This window comes from Furipterus horrens, unplaced genomic scaffold, assembly GCF_987537825.1.
Source record: "Furipterus horrens unplaced genomic scaffold, mFurHor1.1.pri manual_scaffold_10, whole genome shotgun sequence".
Lineage (NCBI taxonomy): Eukaryota > Metazoa > Chordata > Mammalia > Chiroptera > Furipteridae > Furipterus > Furipterus horrens.
Window position 1 is genome coordinate 50807867 of NW_028327180.1, and position 16913 is coordinate 50824779.

At 59.7% G+C, this 16913-nt stretch overlaps 1 protein-coding gene and 1 long non-coding RNA gene across 3 annotated transcripts; one reads left to right on the forward strand and one right to left on the reverse strand.

The window, feature by feature from the left end:
- Window positions 1–4498: 4498 nt before the first annotated feature.
- FGF17 (fibroblast growth factor 17) lies at window positions 4499–9452 on the forward strand. 2 transcript variants are annotated; one of them, XM_090290100.1, is made up of 5 exons: window positions 4499–4533; window positions 4716–4752; window positions 7653–7830; window positions 8023–8129; window positions 9159–9452. In XM_090290100.1, exons 1-5 carry the CDS (start codon window positions 4499–4501, stop codon window positions 9450–9452), a joined length of 651 nt encoding a protein of 216 aa, XP_090146226.1. The 2 variants fall into 2 exon arrangements, with proteins under 2 accessions (XP_090146226.1, XP_090146227.1); XM_090290101.1 differs by having other exon boundaries at window positions 7686–7830.
- On the reverse strand, window positions 8937–16558 carry LOC150000181 (uncharacterized). The gene is made up of 2 exons (XR_016513678.1): window positions 16226–16558; window positions 8937–9870 (listed from the first exon to the last, which is right to left on the reverse strand). It is a non-coding gene; the product is annotated as an uncharacterized LOC150000181 (long non-coding RNA).
- Window positions 16559–16913: the final 355 nt, after the last annotated feature.

Sequence of the window (16913 nt, forward strand, 5' to 3'; positions counted from 1 at the left end):
CAGCCTCACCCAAGGACATTTTTTCATTGCTCGGGGGGCGGGGGGGGGGGGGAGGGAAACATCGATTGGTACACACCCCGACCAAGGATGGACCTCACGACACAGGTATGTGCCCTGACCGGGAATTGAACCCTTGATCTTTTGGTCTATGAAACATGCTCCAACCAACTGAGCCACGTGGCCAGGGAGACTAGTGAACACTATCAACTCCTATGCTAGGGTTTCCCCAGGGCAACTCTCAGAGCCACCAAAACCAGGTTCAGGAAGTTGTTGGAATGAGGCCAATAGAGGACTGGAAAGAGGTGCAGGTCCCCTGCCCTACCCCCAGCTTACAAGGCCCCTGTTCCCCCACGGTGGCTCACAGTCAGCCTCCACCTCGGGTCAAACTTGCAGGGCCTCTGTTGGCATCTCCCTGCCCTTCCCCAGTGCCTTGCAGGCCAAGCCTAAAGTGGGCTGCTGGGGAGCCGGCCCTGCCCTCTCTCCTGGGACCCTGGGTCTGGGTCCCAGGGGGAGGGCTCTGGGCCCCTCACAGAAGTCCAGCCCAGGCTTGGGGCTCCCACCCAGCTACATCACTCTCTTGGGCTGGTGTTCCTGCTGCCGGCTTTCCACTCCCCATGGGATGAGGTGTCCTGTCCACCCTCTAACACACCTCAGGTTAATTAGGGGGTAAAAAGGCACGTCAGTTTGGGTCTGGCTCCAGGCGGGCAGTGGGAAGTCACTGTGGCTTCCTGCCACAGTGGTTACAGGTGGATAGGACAGTTCCTCACTTTCACATCAACTGCAGCCTAGTGGCAACACAAAAGCCAGCAACATAATTTGTTACTTTTGAGTGTTTTGGAGCAAGTAAAACAGGCTAATATCCAGGGTGGGAAGTGCTATTCAGTAAGATCTGAGATTTTTCAGAGGCAGCAGCCACGGGAGGAGCAGGCGAGACACTTCCAGGAGCAGCAACAGAGAGTGAGTGCAAAGGCCCCAAGGCAGAACAAGCTTGGAGGTTCGGATGGAGGGAGGCCGGTGTGATTGCAGGAAAGACACCATGCCTGGGCACCACTCAAGGTGTCTTGCATGGGCTCACCCCTTTAATCCTCATAGGCAAGCCTCGAGGGGGCCTTACCAGCCCTACCGCTCAGACATGGAGAGCGAGGCAGAGAGCTTAAACCCCTTGCCCCCTAGGCCGGACGGCTAGAGGAGAAGCCAGGATTCATTCCCAGGCAGCCTGGTCCCGGAGCCCTTGTTTTAACCACTGTGTGGATGAGAGGGAGAGATAGGCAGGCAGCACCAGGCAGGTGCTAGAACGTCTCCCACACTGAGAGCAGGGGCAGTAGAACTGGGTCCGGAGTCCCTGGCTCACTGGAGTCCTAGGAGGGGCAGCAGCAGAGCCTGGTCACAGCAAAGCCATGTCCCCACAGGTCCTGCTTCCTCTGACCAGCCGCAGCAAGCAGGCTCAGCTGCAGGCCTGCCCTAGGGCCCTGGGCAGCTACACTGCTGCTAATCACAGGGGTCAAACAGCAACGGTGGGGCTCTACCCACTTTGCTGAGGGGCCCTTTGTCCTTCCCCCTCCCTCGGCCCTAGCTCTTCTGTGTCTCAACAGGAAAAAGGTGGGCTGAGATCAAAGCAGGTGGTGACAAGTAGCAGCTCTGCAGGTGGGCTCTGTGAGCTCTGCATCTGTACCAGCTGGGCGTTCAGGTGGAGCAGGAGAGAGACACCCCAGCTGGGGGTTATCGAACTTGTCACTTATGGGTGGGGGTTAACCACTGTGCAGCCAGGGCTACTTTTCCCACCTCCCTTATCACCTTCTGCCATCATCACCCCCAAAACGTTATCAAACCCTACCCTCCTCCAGTCAGAAGTCAAAGTTTAGGTAAACTGAGGCTGGACCACATACGAGGGTCCCTGTCCCCTCCCCCCATTCTTGGGGGGATGTTTGATACTTCTCAGGGAGTGTCCATCCTTCCCCTCAGTGGACACCGTGGCAGTTTTGACAGCTTCAATAATAGTCATTTCCTTTTACTGAGTTGGGAAGCTGAGATCAGAGGCGTGAAGAGACTTGCCGCAGGTCACACAGTCTGTCATGGCCAGGCCCAGGGCATGGGGACAGAGGCCAGACCTGGAACTCTCCATACTGCCTCCCTGCGTGGGGCAGCCACTGGCCTTTCCAGGGGGTAAAGGAGCACACCGTGTCCAAGGCCAAGCCGGCAGGTGCGGAATGGGAAGGGACCGGAGCAAAAGATGCCACAGCATGAAATAAGCCCTGCCCGAGAGCCCCCCGGCACCCCACCTGAACCCCAAGGCCAGGCTTGACTGCTGACATCTGTTACCACAGGGACCCAGCCTGGGCTAGGGGCTGGCCAGTGACTGCAGACCCTTCCCCCACCAGCAGAAACCATGCTCAGGCCTTGGGCCCAGGCAGCACTAGGCAGAACACCCCACCCCTGCCTCCCCCCCCCCACACCCCCACCTAAAACACAGGCCTGAGTGATCTCCTCCCTGCATCTCTGCTCTCACCTGTGAGCCCAGGAGAGAGGTCAGGAGGAGGTAGCCTTCACTGCCCTGCCTGGGAGCTGGGGCTTGGGGGCTTCAGGTCACAGAGCAGAGCCAGAGCCAGCAGCAAGCACAGCACGGAGGTCAGCTGGGGGGTGTCCATGGAAGAGGCAGGGCTTCAGTGGGGCACCCAGTGGCAGGAGGACTGTGGGAAAGGGCGATGCTCAGGAGCCCAGGCCCAGGCAGAGCAAAGCAGTGGACAGGTAGGTGTGTTCTGGGAGGAGCCAGCCCTGGGCTGGGAGTCCAGGTACCTATACCTTGTCTGGGCCATGCCGATTAACAGCTGAGACCGTCATCCATGAGCGAAGTCCTTTCTAGTTTTGACGTTGTTTCCATTTGATGCCAACCATCTGGGCTCCCCCAACTGTGCAGGACTAGGGGCCAACACCACCCTGCCCAGGCCAGCTCAGGCTCCCCTGGCCCACCCCTGTGGGTGGCCTGGGGAGCGAAGGGGCTGGGAGCCAGGTGGGGCCACTAGCAGCCCGGCAGCAGGCAGAGGTGTCTTGTGGGGGAGGGGTGGCAGACGACTTTGTGGATTGCTCTAGATTAGGAAGGTGAGAAGCAGGCCTGGAGGGGAGAGCTTTACCCTCCCACTCATCTCTGCAGGTAAATCAATCCACTGTCAGCATCTCCCCTTCTCTTCCCATCCTGGGGGCACTGAGACCCCCGGAGAGCAGAGCTCCCAGGACCAGCCCCCTTCCGAAGTCACCCTCACCCACCTTCTTCAGGGAAGGAACAGACCCCAGACATTGGCTGCTGGGCTAGGCTGTGCCTTGAGGGTGCGGACACAGCAGAAAGGCTCCAGACACAGCCCACATGCAACAGAAAGAGCTTGGACTCGGGAGACCTGGCTCTGACCTTCAATCACTAGCTGAGTCCGTCTGAGCTAACTACCCACTAGTGCCCCTGGGTTTCCTCACCTGCTGCATGGGGTACCAACTAGCCTGGGACAGAGTGGTGTGGGACCAGAGCTCACGTGAAGAGGCAGGTGGGCCCTTCATCCCAGGCAGCTGCAAGGGGATCCTGAGAGACTCCAGGATTGGTTGTTGCTCTGGGGCGGGGAATGAGGTCCAGAGCGTGGCCCTCTTGCCTTCCGCTAAGGACAGTGAGTTATCTCTGTGGGTCCTCCAACATCTTGGGCGCTCCTGTCCCAGTGTCTCAGAGGAAACTGATGAGGCCTGGGCAGCCAGCTCCTCTGGTCCCGCTTCAGGCCAGCTTTCAGGACACCACGGGGCTCCTCCACAGCTCCAGCTGCTCCTTCCTCCCCACCTCTGGCCCCCAAGCTGTGGCCCCCACTATTTGCTGCCCATTGGGACAGACTTCACCCCTCCTCCCCGGTGGCCAGTGAGCAAGCCAGGGACTCCAGGGGCACAGAGGCACGGGAAGCGCAGCTCCAGGCCAAGCCCACCTCCTGCCCCCTGCAGGGAGGCTCCTCCTTTTAAGGCTGCTTCTGGGAATTCCTGTCCCCAGCCAGACCCAGCGACCCTAGACAGATACCTGCCACTCACCCTCAGGGAGTGGGGCACCAAACCTGAGGACAAAAGGAGCCGGCCACGAGGGGAAGAGGGGTACTGCCGTCATCGGGGTCTGCCAGGGTCGGGAATAACTGGGGGCCATAGGGCCAGCCTCCTATTGAGGAAGCTCCAGTAGCACCATCCTCCGCGCCTGGGCCCAGAAGAGGCTGGCAGCCCCACCAGTGGCCGCTTTGCAGTCTCTCTGGCTGGGAAGGTGGACACCTCACACCTCGGTCCCCCAATTACGCCCTCCTCCCCCTCCTCCCCCTCCTCCTACCCTCTCTTCTCTCTCCTCCTCCTCCCCTCTCTCTCCTCCTCTCCCCCCTGAAAACCTGTGACTTGAAGAGACCTTGGCTTCTCTGGGACTACCCCTGGGGACTGCCCACATCTTCTCCTGAGTTTGGGGGCAGGGGGGCAACTGCCCCAAGAAACCTCTCCAGTGATGGAAGCCGCTCGCCTCCTGCCCAACTTCGCTCTGTAAGTGCATGGCCTCTCCCACTGCAGCTTTGTGGCCAGGTCCAGCCTTGGGCAGCCCTAGTCTTAGTGGGACTCCCCCACGGACCGGCGGGTGAGGCGGGGGTGTGGGCGGGGGCGGCGCCCGGTGTGCTCTGGGCTGGCTGCTGACACCCACACCTGGCTCTGCCTCGCTCCCCACACAGGTGTCTGCTGCTACTCATTCTCTGCTGTCAAACTCAGGTAGGCACCCTGCCCCCACCAGTTTCTCCCCATCTCTCCCACCCAACCCAAAGGGGCAGGGGGCAGCATCCTTTCACTGGGTAAAGGCAGGTTCTGGCCTCTCTCTGATGTTTGAGGGGCTCAGCCTTTGGAGGGGGTAGGAGAAGGGGCTGTTGCAGTTTTGGGGACTGACTGAGGCTTTTATCTGTCCTCCCTCCCATGACCTCCCTCTTCCCTGGGGTCTCTGCCTCTCTCTCCATCCCTCCACACTGGGTCACCCCAAGGCTAAGGGCAGGGGCAGCATAGACTTGAGGGCTGGAGGCAGGACAGGCTGGAAGCGGGTGGAGGTGATGGCTCAGATGAGGCTTGTACAAAAGGACAGGTTTCCATGTAAAAGCACCTGTGTACTCCTCTCATGTCCCTGCTCCCACCAACGTGGATGTCCTGTGGGGCGCTGTCCTGAGGGCCATGTGAGCAGTCAGGATGCCCAGCCAGGGCGGGTGACTCCTTACCTACGGGCAATGAGGTCAAGCCCAAACAGGCTGCTTGAGACAAGATTCAGGGTTTGCTTCTCCACGTTCCCCCACCCGCGGCTGCCCCCATGCCCACCTCCCCCAGCCCCAGCACTGCCCCAGCACTGGGCTCCATCCTTTTTTGTGATCCTCCATAAAAGTGCAGCTATTAAAATGCACTGGTCCAGAACCGCACTGGGGAGAGCTCTTGGCTTTCCCAGGCCCGAGGCCGCTTCTCTTCATATCCAGTGGGGACTTTTTTTGAAGGTAAATGCCTTTTCTCTGGGAGAGGGAAAGGGGCTGCCTTTGAAGCAGTGGGGGGGTGGGAGAGAGAGAGAGGGAGACACCCCCCTTTTCCTTCCCCCTTTTGCTCAAGCCCCCGTTCCAGGCCTTTTGCTTCACACATCCAGGGAGAGCAAGAAGAAAGCCCCCCGGCCTGGCCGGGAGGGGCCTGGGGGTGGGCCCAACCTGTTCTGGAAGGGAATTAGCACAATGGCGTGGCTGGCCTGGCGTTCACGGCCTGGCTGAGGCCCCATTCAGGACTCGGGGAAGGTGGCAAAGCCGTCCTCTCCCCCTTGAAGTGCCCCCCCGCCCCCTTGGAGGGGGCGGGCAGGACGGACCACAGCCATGCTTGAGGGGCTGGCTGACAAGCAGCTGTCTGCGCACTGGAAGGGGAGGTCCCCCTGCAGCGGGAACATGAAAGGGACAGGCAAGGTCCCGCGGGGAGAGCGACTTGTGGGCTGTGGGCTGTGGGGGAGCGTGGGGCTGCTTTTGTGCAGGACTTGAAGGGGACAAGAAGAGGAGGGGGCTGTGGGGGACCTCCTGCTCCTGACCTGGAACAGGCAGCCTGGAGGAGGCTGCCCGCCAAGAAGGGCGGAGGGCCTGAACCTGGGCCAGGCGGCTGGGGCTGGGGCCAGGCGGACCGCCCGAGGGTCCTGGGCCAGCCAGACCCCCACCCCCTGGCAGGAAGGCGGGTCCCCCACCCCAAATGGGGGCCTCAGGTTTTTCTAGGAAGGGTCATAGGGCGAGCTGGGGTCTCCTAGGCTGGGGTCCTGGCACAGCTCCTGGCCTGTGGATAAGCCTGTGGACAAGCCGCAGGTGGAAATGAGCAGTGACAGGAAGGGTTAACCCAGCAGGTCACACTGTCAGCCTCCAGCTGCCCCTCACTTCCCCACCTCCCAGCAGCACTCCTGGCCCCTCCCCCCAGGAGCACAGCCGTAACAGCTGCTGATCCAGGTCTAGCTCCCTCCAGATGGTTGGACTTAGGGACGAGGACAGGGAGAAGCTGTCTCAGCACAGGCCACAGTGTCGTGGTGGAGAGAGGAACATTTCAGTGCTAGAGCCAAGCCTGTGGCCAGCAGTTGGGTAGTGCCTTCCAGGTCACACCTGGCTGGACAGAGCGGGCAGGAGAGGCTGGTCCCTCTCCGGCTCAGTGTTGCCCATGGGTAAGGAGAAACTGGCCTGGACAAGGGACTTACCCTGCCTTTGTACACCCTGGCATGTGGGTGGAAAGAGTCCCTCACACCTCCCGGAGCAGCGGGCGGACGGCGGCATCGCTGGCCACCAGCCTCTGTTACATTGTGGCGCAGGCAGGTGGCCGCGCAGAAGCAGCCCTCAGCCCCTGCTGATAGTGCCGCTGGCAGTTGCCTTCACCTCCCCCCACTCAGAAGGCACCTCCCCACACAGGAGGGAGTAAATCTGGAAGGGAGTCTGGCTTCTCTGAGGGCACTGAGCACCCAGGGGGAGAGGCAGGGGAGCTGGGCATAGCTTGGGACTCCACATGCCCTAAAGAAATGCTTCCAGGGGCCCCACAGAAGCCTAGAGACAAGGCTCTTAGAGACCCCATAATGCTCTCCAGGGACCCTAACAGATCAACTGCTGTGTGTGTGCCTGCATGTGTGTGCTTGTGCTGGGGGTAGGATCCTTCAAGGCTATTGGGGAGCATGGAGAAAAAATCTAGTTGCCCTGGCAACAGAGCCAAGACCCCAGAGTTCTGGAGAGGTGACAAGCTCCAATGCTAGAAGCAGGACAGGGGTCCTTTCCCTAATTAGCTGTGTCACCTGTGCACCTCCTCCATAAAATTTGGGGATCAGGTACCACAACTCTGGAGGTTCCTCCCAGCTCCCAGAGTCATGATTCCAAGTATGCACTCTATCACCAAGTGTCTCCAAGCCTGGGCAGCTTCCAGTTTTCTGCTGTAGGCTGAACAGGGAGCCAAGAGGTCAGGACTGGGTCAGCCACTAGCCTGATAAGGTCATGGCCCTATGCCCCCTTCACCCTGAACCTCTACTTCCCAGGACAAGTGGCCTGGCCCACCACACTCACCTCTGCACCCCTTTCCCCTGGATGGACCAGTGATGGTGTTGCCCAAAGCAAATTGACACTATTTTTCCCTTGGTAACCGCAAAGGGGGAGAATCACCCGTCTCCTAATTTTAACCAGTACGTGAGGGACCAGGGCGCCATGACTGACCAGCTGAGCAGGCGGCAGATCCGTGAGTACCAGCTCTACAGCCGGACCAGCGGCAAGCACGTGCAGGTCACCGGGCGTCGTATCTCTGCCACCGCCGAGGACGGCAACAAGTTTGGTGAGACCCAGCCCTCACCTGAGGCCACCCATATGCCTGGCCAACCTCACCGGGTTCATCCCCACATCTTGTGTCTGGGCCTCCCCCAGCTCCCCACCTGAGTTCAGAGTCCAGGCTGGTTGAGGGGCCCCTGCTGTCCCCTGGTCAGCAACCCTCATGGACAGAGGTCTCTCCCTCCCTCCCCCATCACAGCCAAGCTCATTGTGGAGACAGACACCTTTGGGAGCCGGGTGCGCATCAAGGGGGCTGAAAGCGAGAAATACATCTGCATGAACAAGAGGGGCAAGCTCATCGGGAAGGTGAGGCCTGGAGGACAGAGCAGGTGCTTGACTGGGTCTTACTGGGGTGGGGCACCCATGGCCCAACAGCTCCCTGCTCCCCTCTGCAGGGCAACCAGGACCATGACTCTTCTGCTCTCACCCACCACTGTCACTCTCTGTGTTCCCCATCCCACTGAGTCCCTCTGGGTCTACGATCACCCTGAGGGCAGGACTGGTCCACAGGGCCTGGGCTCAGATTCACTGGGTGTTTCTCAGCAATGATGAGTAAGAATTCCAGCACCTACATGATGTTGCAGCCCCTGTGTTGAGGGTTAAGTGGCATTCATACAAGATCAGAAGCTCCCCCAAGGTCAGTGGGCTCCATGGAATCCAAACAGCAAGACACACACCGACCACCGACTGCTGTAACCACCTGCTAGTGTGACCACCTGCTAGTGTGACCACCTCCTAGTGTGACCTCTCACTCACTGTTGTGCAGGGAGAATTCCATTTCCCGTAGCACAGGTTGGTTCTGGCTCCCGATTCTGGCTCTTCTCACCAAACAGTTGCTTCTTTTTGTCAAGCCTCAGGTTTGCTACTCATCTATAAAAATGGGCACAGCATCAGGGTCATCTATACAGTCAAAGGGGTGCCTGTGTGGCTGTTGGCACAGTTGGTGTCTATAAATGTTTGCTCCCTTCTCCCAGCAACACTATTCACCCACACTGAGGACTGTTCTCAGGTGCAGTGCCCACTGGTTGTGCACGGACTGCACAATTAACTACGTCTTTATGCCGCATCTCAGTAAACCGATGCTCAGCGTCACTAAATACCTTGATCAAGGTGTACGGCTTCCACATGGCACATCTGTATTTCAGTTCAGATCTGATTCCAAGCAAAGCTTGTTGCTGTCTCCCACCTTTGCCTCTCCAACAAAGGCACCATCTCACCAGGCAGAAATCCTTGGGTTCCTGCCCCTCCTCAGTCTTAAAATAGGCCCATAAGGCAGATAAGCCAGATGGGGGGGTGGGTGGACAAACTCCCCTCCTCTCCTTCCTTCCCCGACAGCCCAGCGGGAAAAGCAAAGACTGCGTGTTCACGGAGATCGTGCTGGAGAACAACTACACTGCCTTCCAGAACGCGCGGCACGAGGGCTGGTTCATGGCCTTCACGCGGCAGGGCCGGCCCCGCCAGGCCTCCCGCAGCCGCCAGAACCAGCGGGAGGCGCACTTCATCAAGCGCCTCTATGAGGGCCAGCTGCCCTTCCCCAACCAGGTGGACAGGCAGAAGCAGTTCGAGTTTGTGGGTTCAGCCCCCACCCGCCGGACCAAGCGCACTCGGAGGCCACAGCCCCTAACGTAGTCAGGGACCCAGGGGCTGGGCAGCTGCCCCTCACCAGCCTTCCCACCTCCTTCCCTTCCTGATCCAAAGATGGGGCTGGGGTGGAGGGAGGGGAGCCAGAGCCCCCCAGGAGGGTCCTGAGCACCAACAAGCATCAGAGCCCTAAACTGCAGAGAGGCAGGACTGGCATCCACCAGGGCTGGGCCTCGGGGCCGTCTCCTCCCCCAGCCCCCGCCCCCAGCACTGGGCTAGGCCCCAGGAGAGGCGCTGTAGTGTCCCCTGCACCAGACACACTGCGGCAAGGTCACCAGGTTCAAGGCCTGGCGGATGCTGTGGGGAGGGGGATCTTGAATTCTGCTCCCGGTATCTCACTCAGCCTGCCCCCAGCATCCAAGCTCCTCCTGGCTGGACTGTAGGAAGGGACTTTCATGTTTTGCTTCTGGAAAAAAGAAAAGAGGAGGAGGAAAAGTAGAGGGTTGACCATTCTTCATATTCCACTACCCAGGCCTGCACCCCCACCCCCAGCTCCCAGCCCCAGAATAAAACCATTTTCCTGCAAACTGGCCATCTGAAGGTGGCGAGGGGTGGCGGGATCCAACTCCAAAACCCCAGTGATGACAAACTGGCCGCTCAGAGAGGTGCGAGGAGGCGCAGCGCCCCAGCTGGGCTACTGCAGGTGCAGGGCCGCGCGGGGCGGGGCGGAGCGTCCTCGAAGGGCCGCTCGCAGGCCCGGGTGGCCTGGGTGGCCCGGGACGCGCGTCCACCCGCGGGAGCCCAGGGCGCCCCTCCCTCCCTCCACGGGCTCCGGTTTCCTGGCTCTTCAGGCGCGTCCCGTGCTACCTGTTGGGACGCAAAGAACCCACACCCTGGGGCCGGGCGGGAGGCCAGCCGGGCAACAGGCCCGGCGCCCCGGCCGCTGAAGCTGCCTGGCCGGGAGCAGGATTGCTTTTTTTCCGGTGAGGAGGGTCGGGGCGGGGGAGGAGGGCACAGACGGGCGGAAGGGGGTGTGAGGACGAGAAAGTGTCCCCTGGTCTTCCCAACTCCACTGTGGTAGGGCAGGGGCGCACCTGAGGGGTACCTCAGAGGCCGGACTGGGGGAGGGGACCCAGGAGGGGGCGGGGCGCCCCGACCCGAGGGTCTCTGGTGGGCTTTCCCGGACGCCCCCAGGTGCGCATTTCAAGGGTGGAACTCAGAGGCCATAAAAGCCTCCTCTTCGCTCCCGCGCTCTGGCTGGGAAGGCCCTGCCGCGGATCTCTCCCGCAACCCCAGCCCAGGTTTGGGGGAAACACCCTCCCTGAGTGCTATCTTCCGCTGGTGGACCCCCAGTCTCAGGTTTCCTCTTTTCTGAGCATACATCAGGGAAGGGGATTATGGAAAGAGAAGGAAAAGGAGGAAAGACATCGCTCCTCCTAAGAATGGCCTAAAAATGAGGACAAATTGGGGAGTGGTGGAGGGGCCTGGTTTAGTCCAAATGGGAGGAGAGGGAAGCCGGGGTTTAACTGGAGGGGGGAGGGAGTCCCTTGCCTCTCCCTTGAGGAGCACTGGAGCCGCCTGACACCCCCAACTCTGGGCAGCTTAGACAGCCACAGCCGAGAGGGAGGTCCCCAGGCCCCAGGACGTTCTCCCTCCTGCTCGTCATAATTGGCTTTCCCCAGGTTGCTTTCCTCTCCCCCCCACCCAGGCACAAAGACCCTTAATCCCAGTGCAGACTGCGGGGGTGGGGGGATGTGTCCACGGTCATTTTCTCGGGGGTGTGTAGGGAGGGTGGTCTGCAGCCACAGCTGATAACTGGCGAGATCAATGGGATTTGAAACTCAGGGGCAAAGCCCAGCAATTACCTGAGGACAAAGGGTTCGGCCCCCAGGTGTGGAGGCCTGGAGTTGGGGGGCTGGGAAGGAAGTGTGTGAGGAGGGGCAGCTCTTACAATCCCTGTGATTTCCGAAGGAATTTGAGACATTCTTTAAAACTCGAGACTGCCTCCCCACAGCCAGGCTCTCAGACCCACCCCCATCTTCCCTGGCTGGGGTTAGGGACGGCTTCAAAGGTGGACGGGCCCTTTGTCTTGCTTCTGCTTTCTTCTCCGCCTTCCACGGCCCCTCCCTCGGCTCTTTGGCCTGCCGGGCACAGACAGGCCTCTGGGGGCCAGCTCCAGAAAGCCGGCACTGTTTCCTTTCTTGCTTTCCGAGGTGAGACCTGGCCAGGAGGGACAAACTGGGGACCAGTGAGGGAAGTCAACTTGGAGGCTCTAGTGCTGTGTCAGAGAGAGCCCGTGCCCTGCTCCAAGCCTGAGCCTGCCGGGTCTCAGGCCTGCTGGCGGCCTCGGGTCCCTGGCTCACCCCACTATTTACTACCTCTTCATACTCTGGGGACATCTGTTCAGCTCATTCGTCTCTGTTTCAGAGTCACCAACGGTGGTCAGAGGAATGGCTCTCTCATCAGGGGACCTCCAAAGGGTGTAGAGTATACGGATGTGTGGTAGGAAGGGGGGCTTCCCGGGGACAACCTGGCTGTGGGCTCCAGCACCCTAATGGGCGCCTGAAGTTTCTGAGCAAGAGTGCAGTTGGGGGAGGGGAACACAGCAGGGGAAGACACAGGGCGGATGAACCTGCCCATCTTGGGGAGGATGTGACAAGGTGAGGGAGGCGGTGGCGGCCTGCCTCAGAGCCTGTGCCTGTTTAGGATTACCAAGAACTCTAGCTAAGAATAGCCTCCACATCGATCCCGCTTCCCTGTCCTGTCCTCCAAACAGCCGGATGAGGCGGAGGGGAGTCAGAGAAGGGATCCACTCTTTTTAGTCCTTGCAGGCTGGCTTCTACATATGTCATTCCATTCAGCCCTGTCCCTCAGAGTCCAGTGGCAAGGACTTTCCAGTCACCAAGCCAGAAAGCCTTGCCTCAGCCCTGGGTGTCCTCAGGCCACAGCCCCAGACACCGTGAGGACCAGCCCTTTCTGAAACTCTTTCCTCCCCCAGCCTGCACAGGCCATTCGTTTTCTGCTCTCCTGTTCTTTCCCTGTCCCATCTTCTCTGTCCTGCCTCCTCTTCATAGAAACATTCCCTAAGATTGCTGCCGTCCTCTTCTTGCCAGTTCTTCATGCTGTCTCTTTCCCTGAGCAAGCCAACATCTCAACTCTCACCCCCTGGCCCATGACCGCTTTCTCTTCCAAACTCTGGGTCACCGCGGCTGGCCCTCCTCGCTGGGATGTCTCAATCCCTGCAAAGCTTTCTAAATGGCCTCTCTGCCTCCTGACGCCAGCACCCACTCCCATGCCGGGTGTCATGGTCTTTTCAGCTCGCCTTACCCTGCTGTGCCCCACAGCTCTGTCCGCACCACACGAGCTCTGGGAAGCTTCGCATGGCTTTCCAGGCTCCTGCACAATCCTGACCGAAGGCCCTTCGCAGCCCCATCCCCATCCCCATGGCTGTTCTTTCAGAGCGCTGCCAAAACAACACCCGTGCCCTTCAGCAAGCATGCTTGTCCCTTTGTTTGTGAGGGTCCCACTGCCCAGCATGCCCTCCTCCATAGAGCTCACATGTCCAGACCAGAGCCACCTCGCCTGCCCCGTGGACTTTCTGCTCTCCTGGAGGAAGTGGCAGTCTCCACGGCGCAGGTCCCCCCAGCTGCACAGCCCTTGTCCAACGGCACATAACGCAGCTGGTCCAGACCGTACTTATTTATGCTTGTCATGGATCTGCTGGACGGCAAGTGCTTCAGATGTAGAAATAGTCTATCTTTGCCCCCCTTGCCACTTATACCCAGCACAGCACCTTATACAGAGCAAGGGTCTATTGAGGGAATAAACCATCAGAAAGCCCACAAAGGTGTCACTGGCCCCGCACCTTGCAGTCCCTCAAGGTGGAGGCAGGAGGAGGAGCCAGAATCCAGCCTTTACCCTCCATCCTTAGGTAGACTTGGGTGGGAAGGGTCCTAAGCAGTTAACCCAAATATTTATTGGTTCCCTACAAGGTACAAGCACTGTTCTAACCCTTCAGTTAAATTAACAAGATGGGCAATATACTGCATCATCCCCTGTCAAGTTCTCAAGACACTTGATATTTAATTGGGGGGGATAAACCCATAAAAAGACAGTTCTTATCTGGGGCTTTTGGAAATCTCTCTCTTACACCTGAGAGAGCAGAGCAGCGTTTGGCACATTCAAAAGGGTGAAAAAGGAGGAAGAGCTGTGGGCAATGGGGACGTTTACATGCCCAGAGCTCTGGCGATGTGCCAGGCCGCGTGCAAGGCATGCTCATATGGACCCTGCATTAAGGGGATGAGGCCATTCCCATGTCACGTGTGGGTGAGCTCACATGCAGGCACGTCTGGTGGCCCGCGGCCACAGCCAGTGAGCCCCAGAATCTAGATCTTGTCCTGTCTTCAATACCTCGAGGGGCCATTCTCTACTCCCTGTGCATGCAGGCATGGGGCTCTTGGGTGGGAGAGTGTGTGGGAAGGGGCAGTTGGGAAGGGCCTATAAGAACGAGCAGGGTTTCAGCCAGCAGAGAAGACAGGAGAGGGGCAAACGCAGTGTGAGAACAGTGGGAGAAGAAAGGCCTGGAGGCAGGAGCACCTGAGGTGTGCCCAGGGGACCTGAGCAGTTGAAGGTTTGGTCGGAAGTTCTGAGAGCAGCGGTGGGAAGTGGGGCGGGGGAAGGGGTCACATTTTGGAGAGTCTGGTCTTTATGTTTGGCAGGGAGGAGGTAGTGAGGGGTGTTGAGAAGGGGAGTGAGCAAATGCAATTGCGAGTCAGGGCAAGGCTGGTCTGGAGGCAGCACGCTGAGGGCCGAGGCTCTGCGGTCCAGGAGGCAAGGGGGCCGGTGTCTGGAGGTAGGAGGGCATGGTGTCCAAACTCTGATGAGATAGAGTCCTGTCTAGGCCTCATCCTTCCTTTTGTTCCTGTGGCCCAGTTCTCTGTCACCTCTCCCTTCTCCTTGGGTGCCCAGGTGTGCCTGTCCGCTCTGGGGGTTAATGTTTAGATGGTGCAGGCGCAGGCAGGCGGCCCTGCTGCTGGGCCTCCCCGGCAGGTTCACGTGTGGGGCGGGGCATGGGGCACTGGAGTGAGACGAGGAGAAAGGACAGAGAGTCTATTGCACCGGCCTTGGGGAGGGGGCTGGTGGCGGGGCCGGAGTTCAGTCAGGACATTTGGCACCAGAGACATTGCTGGGCAAAGAAACAGAGGACTAGGCACTGGGCCTGGGGCAGCCTGAGAGGGGCAGGAGCTCCAGCCCCTGGTGTGGATCCGACACCATCCTCAAGGCCTCAGGCACTCCTGAGCTTAAAGGTACTCCCGTCACCAGCCTTCTGGGTACGGCCCTACCCTGGGCCTGGGCTAGCAGGCACCTGGTTTCCAGAGTTGCTGCTTCTGGGGAAGATTTTTGCCTCCCCTCTCATTCCTGCCTGAAGGGGAGGCAGGCAAGCAGTTGGGGGAGGATCGTTCAGCTGGCTTGGGAGAGTCTGGGGCCTTCCCGAGAGGAGGCACAGGAGGCAGAGCGAGTGTCTCTGTAGGATGAGGCCAGAGGTGAGGTGGAGTGGCAGGCTCAAGAAGGGTCTCCTGCCTGACTGTGCCCTCTGGACCCCCAGGATCACTCTCAGCAAGAAGTGACCTTGCCCTGGCTGGTGTGGCTCAGTGAATTGAGTGCCAGCCTGCGAACTGAAAAGTTGCTGGTTCAATTCCCAGTCAGGGCACTTGCCTGGGTTGTGGGCCAGGTCCCCAGGTGGGGGCATTTGAGAGACAACTGATCCGTCTTTCTCAGGCACATTGATGTTTCTCTCCTTCTTTCCCCCTCTCTAAAAATAAGTGTATGAAATCTTCTTTAAAAAAAAAAGAAAAGAAAGAAAGAAGGAGGGAAATGACCTTGACAGCTGCCATGCTCAGGTCGACAGAGGGAGCCCTCGCTCTGCAGTCCCCTAGGTTCCAGGCTGGGTGGCAGAAAACCGGTCCTGCCCAGGGTCACTCTGCCCATGGAGGGACATTCCCATGGAGCTGGGGGCCGTGGCGGTGGTGGTGGGGGGGGCTCGTGGTATTGGAGGGGCACTGTCCCAGGCTCTGGTGCTCCTGTGGGGAGCGGGGGCAATGAGAGGGTCAGGAACACAGAGGTCAGATGGGGTCAGGCTTCAGGGCCCAAAACCGCATGCCTACCCTGGCCTTGCCTAGGGCCTCTTCTTCCCGCTGGAAGTCACCCTCTGACCTTCAGTATAGACTGTTCCTCCCCTGTACCTGTCGCCTTTTCCCAACTCCACACAGCACTTTCTGGAGTGGGTGGGGGGCGGGGGCTGCTGCCCAGGACTGCCTCTGGCCCTGGATTAAGATCCTCTTGAGGCTGCCCTGGGAGCCAATCCCAGAGCCCTGCGGAAGGGGGAGGGGAGAGCGTTGGGGTTGGGTCCAAAGCTCTCCTACCCAACCCACCCTGGCAGAGAGGCCGACCTCCGGCCTCCTCCCTCCATCACTGAAGAACAAGCAGTAGGAGCCACAGCCACCGCCTCCCCCCTCCCTGCCGCCTCCTCGGCTGAGCCGGCAGGTTGTCTTGGCAACGGGAGGCGGAGAGGAGATGCGCGAAGGGATGGAGGTATATGTCACCGGGGAAGCTGTCCTGCTCCTGCCCCACGCCCTAGGCCCTTGAAGGTACAGAGAACCCTCCCCACTCCCCCTCCTTCCCCTTGAACCCCCCCCCCCCTCATTGGACATGCTTGTTTCCCTGATGAGAATGCCTCCCCTCCCAGCCTGGAAACTGCTACCCATTCCTCCTGAGCCACCTCTCTCCAGGCCCTTCCCAGCAGCGGCTCCTTCCAGCCTTACCTCTGGGGGCTATGCACAGGAAGACAGGCCTCCTGGGGTGGGGTCTGCAGAGGGGTTGAGTGAGAGCAGGGGAGGACCCCAAGTAGTGGGAAAATTGTCAGTCCTGGAGGCAGAGGCAGAACCGGGCCTGGCACTCATCCCCTGCAGGGGTGGAGGGAGGCTGTGCAGGCCTGGGGTGGGGCCAGGGCAGCAAGGGTGGGGTGGAAGGGAGAGAAAGCACAGAGGCCCTGGGGCCAGTCTGGTTACCCAGAAAAGCCTGGCTCTTCGCTTCCAAGGTTGGAGCCCCTCCTGTGGCATCAGAGGTACACCCCCCCTCCTGCATCATCTCTTGGCCTCTTCTTCATGCTTAAATGGATCCTGTGCTTCCTCCCCTGTTCCCAGCATCCTCCACCCCACCCATTCCCACCCCCACACAGCAGCTAAGCCTGGACTTTGTCTACTCTTCCTCAGCCACTCAGCTACCTGCCTTCTCTGTTCCTCCGGTCTCTCTAGAGCCCATCCTTTAGGATCCATTCTACTCCGTCTTCCACTAACCCAGACACGTACCTCCCTTCCTGTCCCACCTGCCCCTTCCTGTTCTCTTCTCTTAGAGGAAAAGGTCCCAGGGCACATTCTCACTTGTCCCTCCTCCAGACCCTTCCCTGTGACTTTCCATTCACATATCCCAAGCCCCCTCCCCGTGTTCTAG

Bases quoted from the DNA above. Each gene is read 5' to 3' on its own strand.
- FGF17 (XM_090290100.1), top strand. From the start codon at position 4,499: ATGGAAGCCGCTCGCCTCCTGCCCAACTTCGCTCT. The intron at 4,753-7,652 runs GTAGGCACCCTG...GTAACCGCAAAG, and splicing joins TTCTCTGCTGTCAAACTCAG to GGGGAGAATCACCCGTCTCC. The intron at 7,831-8,022 runs GTGAGACCCAGC...CCCCCATCACAG, and splicing joins CGAGGACGGCAACAAGTTTG to CCAAGCTCATTGTGGAGACA.